Source organism: Pinus tabuliformis, chromosome 1_2 (genome assembly GCF_031772625.1).
Source record: "Pinus tabuliformis cultivar Carrire ecotype Pingquan chromosome 1_2, CPIR1, whole genome shotgun sequence".
In the NCBI taxonomy this organism is placed as follows: Eukaryota; Viridiplantae; Streptophyta; class Pinopsida; order Pinales; family Pinaceae; genus Pinus; species Pinus tabuliformis.
The window spans coordinates 102,268,272-102,277,229 of NC_142298.1; the positions used below are offsets into that span (position 1 = coordinate 102,268,272).

At 36.0% G+C, this 8,958-nt stretch overlaps 1 protein-coding gene across 1 annotated transcript; it reads left to right on the top strand.

The window, feature by feature from the left end:
• Positions 1 to 487: 487 nt before the first annotated feature.
• LOC149204696 (uncharacterized) lies at positions 488 to 943 on the top strand. Its single transcript, XM_089397186.1, has one exon. It carries the CDS (start codon positions 488 to 490, stop codon positions 941 to 943), a length of 456 nt encoding a protein of 151 aa, XP_089253312.1.
• The last annotated feature ends 8,015 nt before the right edge of the window (positions 944 to 8,958 follow it).

The window sequence follows — 8,958 nt, forward strand, 5'->3', positions numbered from 1 at the left end:
AGATCAAATCGGAAAGCAGCAGATATCAGTAAAGGAGAGATAGGAGAATATGGCAGGTACTGAAGGATTAATGGTAGCAAGTGTGGGGAGGGGAGAGATCCCCTCCTACAGGAACATGACAGTAGGGGAGTCAAGTAGGGCTCGACCGCAGAATGGGCCGAAGGTAAACAACAGAGAGAACTCAGCAAAGGGAACCAGTTGGCAGACGGGATTAAGCGGAAAATATCTCCCAATGGCATGAAAAAAACCCAGGTTTGTAATACCGAATAATAAACTTGATGAGTATAGAAGCTATATGAGAGATTATGCTTTAAGATGTAAGTTTGTTGGGTTTTGGCCATCAGAGAAAGATCTGGCCAAATGGATACAATAGAGATGGAAACCTAAGGGCCACATAGAATTAAAACTGGGGGCCAAAGGTTTTTTTACAGTAATTTTTTCTAACCTGGAAGATAAGGAAAGGATTTTTGAGGGAGGAGCCTATTTCATGAACAATGTTGGTCTATTCATCCGCCACTGGGAAGACTGTTACAATCCAGACAAGGAGAAAATGTTGGCAGCACCTATCTGGATCAGACTTTTTGGGCTTCCAATGGAGTTTTGGGACCCAGAGATCCTTGAAGGGATAGGTAACGCAATAGGGTCATTTGTGAAAGTAGCTGAATCTACCAAAAGAGGGAGATACACGTCTTACGCCAGGATATGTGTGTATATGAATATAACTGAGCCCCTCCTAGAATTTATCGAGCTAGAATATCATGATGAGGTCTGGCAGCAACCAATGGATTATGAACATATACCATTCCAGTGTAGAAGATGCCATGAATACATCCATCTTTACAGACAATGCCCTTTAAATAGAATAGAGGAAGCAATGGATAAGAAAGAAGAGGAGAAAAAGACAGCAGAGGATTCAGAAAGAGAGGAAGAGGGATTTAAATAAGTGGCCACTAGAAGAAAACCAAGAAAAAGAATGCCTCTGAGGCAACCACCCAGTAAAAATATATCTCTGGAAACTCCAAACAAGTTCAAAGCCCTTCAGGAAGAGGAAACAAAAATGGAAAAGGAGGAAAGTGATGAGGAGCCAATGGAAATATTAAAAGTATCAGAAAAACAAGATAAAAGCAAGGGAAACACGGAACAAAGAGAGGTAGAGGAGAATGTGGAACAACCAAATGACCAAACTCAAATGGAGATAGATATTCAAAAAGATAAAGGAGGAGAAGAGGAGTGCATCATGAGGAAACTGCTACAGGAATGGAGGTTTTTAGATGAAATATTTATACCTAAAGAGTAGAAGCAGTTATATAAAGAGACTTTTCAAAAATATAAAGAGAAGGCAGGGGAAACTGCAGCAAGTCAATTGGAACAGCTAGAAACACAAGGGACGCAGAACACGGGAGTGGGCAGCTCTGGAAAAGGAGGGAGAAAGAGATGCAGGTGCACAATGAGTGAAACAATTCAAGAGGCGGGAGAAATGCTAGTGAATTCAGGAAGAGTCATACCTCTTTCAGAGGTATTTCAACAATCCCCAAAATTATTAAAATGATATTTACAAGCTGGAACATCAGAGGTCTTAATAGCAGGGGCAAATAGAGATATCTGAGAGATAGATTGAAAAAGGAAAAACCAAGTATAATGATAGTACAAGAAACCAAAATTAGAAGATGATGGACTCCGTAACTTAGTTGAACCTCTGAAAGGTGTGCTGAAGCGGAACTTCCTCACATCAACCTGAGATATACGCGGACACACGCGACCCTTTTGCTTCCTCAATGCGCTTTACAATCTCCTTCTTTGAGATGATCTTGGAACAAACTGTCCTCAGACAGGCGGCCCAGCAGGCTTCAGTATTAATTCAAGCAAAATATTACATACCAAGTTAAGCCTCAAGAGTAGAGCTTTCTAGTCTCTGGTCTCTGAGAGCTCAGAATACAAACACTCTTACACTCACACACTCGCACTCGATGCCTAACTACTCACACAAATCCACTATATATAGAACTAAAAGCATATGAGAATTATTGAGGGTCCTTGTCCGACATTGCTTAGCCGAGACGGTGTCTACCCAATATTCTCGAGTACAAACACACTAACAAAAAGTAAGATGCTACCAAGGTCCTTTCGGACTTCGGTCACTGTCGTAATCTGATCCTGGATCATGATCTTCAGATGATTGAGACGGAAGCTTTTGCTTTAACCAAGAAGTATTCAGCCACCTCAAATATTCGTCCTCCCATGTGGGGTCATTCTGTTCTTGAGCATCTTGGTACATGTCTACGAACACTGTTTCCTTTTCCTCGGATACCTTCTCTTTTCCTTTTGAGCTGGCCATGACTGTAGAAGATTCACCTTTGAGTGGTGCCCGTGAAGTTTGTCCTGTGTCAAACTTTATCGTATCTGTCGTGACATAAAGATTTTTTGAGGGAAAACATATTCATTGTCAGCGCTAGTCCATCTGTTAACATAGGCAAGTGGATCGATTTCTATGTTAAGGAAAGAATCTTTTTTACTTTTATGGAACTCGGGCATTGTTTGAACTGACAACTCCACTCCATCTAATAATTCCCACTTGAAGATTTGGAACATACTGACCGATCGTTCAATGGCATATTGGACCCATAGCTTGCAATTATGGCTGATATTTTCTTGTTGTTGCCACCCAAGTTCAAAAATCATAGAGGAGCATGTTGAAGTTGATAGTAACAAATTGATCAGGCAAACTACATCATCAGTCCAATTTCCAGACATTACACTGATCGTAATGAAAGTCTTTTGATTAATTAACAATTTAATAACACCAAATCTTCCTTGAAACTTTTCCAATGTTCTGATTAATGACAATTTTTCTGGTAGCTTCAGGGTATGGAATTCTTTAAGCCACGATGTAATTTTCTTGATTTCTTCTTGATTATTAGCAATCATGGAAGCCTCAACTTTGTGCGAACCATATACCTGTGCAAAAGGATTTGGCACTATAGGAGTTCTGAATTCCATACTTTGATAATCCCATGGTGCAGAGAAAGTTCTCAAATACTGTAATGTTCTTTCTACACATTGAGAAGCTCTTGTTTGCATCTTCTTTTGACATAAGCCATTTCGGATTTCCCAATCTGCAAAGGGTGCAAAAAGTTCATACTGGGGAAATGAATCTATTCCTGCAAAATTCTCGTCATTGCTTTGAAGAAATGCAACTTCCAACTCCTCAAAAAGATCAGGAATTCTTAATGATTTCAAAAATCTTTCAACTTTCTCATTCATATTAATCTCTTCTAAATCTAACATCTTGGCAGTAGTATATACAGCAAAAGAAAAATCAACTCCTCCAATTATCTGATAATAATTCAAGATCTGCAAAACTCTGATCATTTCATCAGTGTAGCTTTTGGTCCAGTAATCATCAAGAGTCTTGAAAAACAGCTTTACTTTCATATTGGGTAAAGGATATACCTTCACCAAATCTTCATCTAGACCCAACAGAATACCAACATTTTTAGTCTGCCAAGCTTGGCATTGTTGTATCCACTGGTTTCTTCTGAGTCTCAGACCAACTACTTTTTTAATTTCTTTAACAACATCATTAAGAACAATATCAAGAAGTTGGAATCTTTTGACAAAGGTTTCAAAGCTGTCATCCATCGGAGTCTTACCAGGAAGATCAAAAATGTCTCTGTGAACATGAGCCTTGTTCATTTCTCTAGTAAGAGCATCAGCTAAATAATTGGAGTTACCAGGAACCCATTCAATATCAAAATCATACATCTGAAACCACATTTGCCATGCCAAGAGTCATCCTCGTGCAAGCTGTTTAGAAATCTTGGCTGCCAGAAAATATTTAAAATTCATAGAATCAGTTCTGATTAAAAATCTGGCGGGAGCTAAGTAAAGCTCAAATTTCTGTATACCATTGAATATGGCAAGGGTTTCTTTTTCTGCTGGAAAATAATTCTTCTGGTGAATTAAAAATTCGCCAGAGGCATATGCACATAACACTTCTTCTTTTTCTTCTCCTTCTCCCTTTCGTTCAAAAAGGACTGCTACCCAAAAATTATCAGAGGCATCAGTCTGTAAAATAAGGAAACCATTACCTGGTGGTTTGAGTTCAGGGAGATTCTTACATTCAACTTTTAATAGTTGGACTACCTTTGTGGCCTCAGGTGACCAACCATAATGTAAATGTTTACGAATCGGGGCAGTCTTTTCAGAAAGTCTAGGAATATATTTATGTACATAATTCAAAATTCCTAGAAAACGTTGAATCATCTTAACATCATGCAAATGATCAGGGAACTCAGATAATTTGGTAAGAACATGAGGCTGCATCTGAATTTTCCCATGGCTAACATGAATACCTAAAAAATCAATGCTATCTTGAAAAAGAAGCATCTTCTTTTCTGATAAAACAAGACCATGCTGTTTTGCTTCCTCAAGAAAGATCTGTAAATGCTTCATATGTGTTTCAAGATCAGGACTATGAACCAAAATATCATCAATATATACAACAATGAAATCATATTTACCAAAGATATGATCCATTCATCTTTGGAAGAAGGCTGGAGCATTCTTCAATCCAAATGGAACAACTCTCCATTGATAAAAACCGGCAGGACATGTGAAAGCGGTCTTATGACGATCTTCTTCCTTGATTTGAATCTGATAATAACCAGATTTCATGTCAAACTTGCTAAAGATCTTGCTATTTTGAATTTTCTGCATTATTGTTTCTTGTCTGGGCAGAGGATAATTAAAACTTTTGGTTATAGCATTGAGAGGCTTATAATTGATAACCATTCTATCTTTTCCTCTGACAATTTCAGAATGATTTCTGACCAAAAATGCAGAACAAGAATAATGTGAAGCACTTGGTTCGATCAACTGGAGATGCAACAATTCTTCAATCTGTTTTCTGATTTCTTTTTCATCTGCTAGAGTACAGGGTATTAATTTTCCAGTTACCCCGTTGTCATGGAGAGTAATTATTTCTTGTTGAGGACTTTCTATACTCCAGAATGCTTTAGGATTCTCAGAACAACATTTTAACAATTCATCACAAAGACTGATTTGTGCTGGAGACCACTCAGGGTTTCTATTGGCTTTTTGTTTTGGCTGACTCCTTTTTTCATAAATCTGCAATACTTCTTGCCAGTCATGAGATCCATCTTTGTTTTTATTGATGCCTGCTTTCCTTTGACTATTTTCTTTTCTGGCTTCAGAATTAGCTAAGGTCAACCTTGGGACTGCTATTGCTTTTTTCTTGATATTACAAATGATCTTGTCTTCACTAATAGTCACAGGAAAAACAGAATTTATAAATGGCATTCCAAGAAACAAACTTGCAGAGGCATCATAGTGTTGAATTGCAGACATTTTGACAATACTCCCCCCAATTTTTAAAGAAACATTATCAACATAATGGGTGAGATTTACAGAGCCACCAATGGTCTCAGAAACTAAGATATTCTGCAAAGGTTTCCATAAACCTTTAAATAATGAAGGTCGAGCCAGATTATTGGAACCACCTGTATCAATGAAAGCATCAACAGAGATCCAATCTCCTTTTACAAGAACTTCAACTGGAATATATAGGAGATTATTAGATTTAACAATATTTTTAAGGAAAGAGCTTTCATCTTTGCTAACAGGGGTAGAAATAGGCAGTGATGAAGATGAAGAAGCAACTGTCTTAGGGTAAGGACAAAAAGAATTCAAAGTGGATTGTGGAGGCGGAGAAATGAAAACGGAGCTTGAATTCTCAGGGCCTTGACAAGTAGAAGAGACAGTGGCATCTGAAAAATCTTCTGAAGTTTCATCAGTGTATTCATCTGAACTGTATTCATCACTGTAATGCAGTTCTTGTTCATCTTCTGATTCAGAACAATCATTATAATAACAAATATTCATTTTTTGACTCACATCTGGGACAGACTCGGTATCGGACAGGGAAGCATCAGTTAAGATATATACATCGGACACTTCATCTTGGGAATCAACAATAGACCAGTTATCTACAAAGTCTTCAATTTCTATACAAGCTTTCAATTTGTTTGAAGAACTCTTGGGACATTTGCGAGCAAAGTGACCTTCTTGCTTGCATATAAAACAGGCATTGTCTCTTTTAGGCTGTCGGCGTTTTTTCAGATATTTGAATTTTCTGAAAGGTCTTCTAGGATTAGCAACTCTCTTGGTTCTAAACTTACCGTATCTCTTAGATTTTCTCTTTTTAAATGGCGTCCATGGTAACACAGAGCGACAAACATTTAAACCAGGAGACAAATCTTGGGATTGTTTTTGCCAACAAAGATATTTGACCTTTTCTTGGCATCTGAACAAGAGATCTATCCAGTAAGTTTGATCAACCTTTTTGCCTTGGATTTCTAAATCTTTCATTATCATATCACCTAAATTTCCAGGCAATTTAGACAAAAAGGAAATCTTTTGAGTTGCATCATTGGTGAGATTAGCCTTATAGATTTTTGCCATGTAGTCATTGCCAAATTGATCTAAAAACTTTAGATCTTTTAGTTCCATTCTTGCTAAATCAGTGACAGGGAAAATTTTAAGAACCCCCCCAAATTTATAAATATAATAAATGGGCGAATCTCCATGGTATATAGGAAAAATGGAAGGCGATTTTATCAATAATATAATATGTATATATAATTTTTTGGCGAATCTCTCACCAGGCATGGCGAATATTTTACTCAATTATAAAATCTTGTAAGATCTTGGCAAGTCTTTCACTAAATAATAAAACTTTGTATGGATCTAAGACGATAGAATTTCCCCTTTAAATAGTCTATGCTCACATGAATACCATGGTATTACCATGGGTTATCATAAACCTGGAGCTTAAAAATTACTATTAGTAATTTATAAAAATTAATAAAATTAATAGTTGATTTTTATTTTATTTTTTATTTTAACCAAGCTAAAATGTTTAACCTACATTAAATTACAACATCCATTTTTACTCTTGACCAAGCCCCAAGAGGATCAAATATTTTTTCACTCTATGCTAGTTTGCATATCACGATATTTGATACCTCTCGGGGGTTAGTAGATCCAGAGTAAAGATGGATCTATGTTGGTTTAATTCCCCCATTTAAATAGGCTACATTCCAGGTGAATACCATGGGTCAATACCATGTGCCATTTTGGTGAATACCATGGGTCAATACCATGTGCCATTTTTATTTTTATTAATTATAATATGAGGGTTAATAATGGTTTTTTGCATGGTATTGATAACAATCTAGTCCATGGTATTTGTCCCATATTATTTTGCCCATAGGTTTCACCTAAATATAACCCATTTTTTGAGTGTTTGTAAATATAAGGTGACTTATGGAGTAAATATAAAAAAATGTTTTATTGGTTTACCATACCTCTCGTTTATTTATATTTTTATTAATTTACCATACCTCTGTTACAAATATGGTATTTGGCCCATTTTTTGAGTGTTTGTAAATATAAGGTGACTTATGGAGTAAATATAAAAAAATGTTTTATTTGTTTACCATACCTCTCGTTTATTTATATTTTTATTAATTTACCATACCTCTGTTACAAATATGGTATTTGGCCCATAGGATTCACTTAAATAAAAAAACTTTCTTAAGCCTTCATAAATAGAATGAGGGTTATGGACTAAATATAAAAAGAGGTTTTATTTATTTACCATACGTCTAGTTTATTTATATTTTTATTTATTTACCATACTTTTTATATTTTTATTTATTTACCATACTTTTTGAGTAAGTATAAAAAGACGTTTTATTTATTTACCATACCTCCACTTTACTTATATTTTTATTTGTTTACAATAGGTGACTTATGGAGTAAATATAAAAAATGTTTTATTTATTTACCATACCTCTCATTTTTTTATATTTTTATTAATTTACCATAACTCTTTTATAAATATGGTATTTGTCCCATAGGATTCACTTAAATAAAACCTATTCTTGAAAATGGGCGAATGGATTCACTTAAATAAAACCTATTCTTGAAAATGGGCGAATGGAAGGTTGTAACTCCTAATTTCAAGGGCTAAATTTACCTTTTTTACCCTCTCCCTTAAAATAAGGTGGGCTATTTGAGGTGATTTGTAAAAATGTACTATGATACAAAATACTCGCCCACTAAAAATTTAAAACCCCTTAATTTCGCCAAAGGGCGAACATTCGCCCCTAAAATTATCCTTGATCAGTGATGAGTTGTTTCTTCTCATCAGCTGGTTCAGGAACAAACTGAGTTAGCAAGAGTACTTCTAATGTGGCTAGACCTGCAACAGCTACATTCATTCTTTCTTCTTCCGATCCACCCATCCACCAATCATGAACTATGTCGGCCATCCGTTTTTCTGCTAACAAGAATATAGATATATTATCCAATTTTGAGACAACTTGCATCTGATAAAGGGCACCAATCCATATTCTAATAGATTCTGCTGGATTTGTAGATTTATCTAAATCAAGCACATATCCAGATGAATTTGCAGCAAACAAATCTTCTTCGATTCTTGGGTATCTTTTGACATCATTGAAAACATTAGCTTTCTGGAGAGAAGGGTGTATAAATGAAGGGAATTTAGAAGCAGCATTCTCTAGAGTGGCTATTTCACTTTTAGCCTTTTGAAATTTTATAGGCTTAGCTGATTCTATTCGCTGTTCAGCTTGAGCACTTGACTCAGCTTCACTTCCTTCTTGGGTTTCATCCTTATCCCAAAATTTTGGACTTTCCATAGATCTAGAAAATTTTGGTGCTTGGGATTCTCTCCTTTTCTTTTCTCGTTTCCTTTTTTCTTTGGCTTCTCTTCTGTTTTTATCTGCTTGCTGTTCATCTTGCAACAGCTGGAGATTAGCCAAAATCAATTCACTCTGGCAACCTAAATCATCTAAGACTTCTTCTGCATGTGCACACCATGTAGTAAGATAGTTACCAATTTGGTAAGTCTGA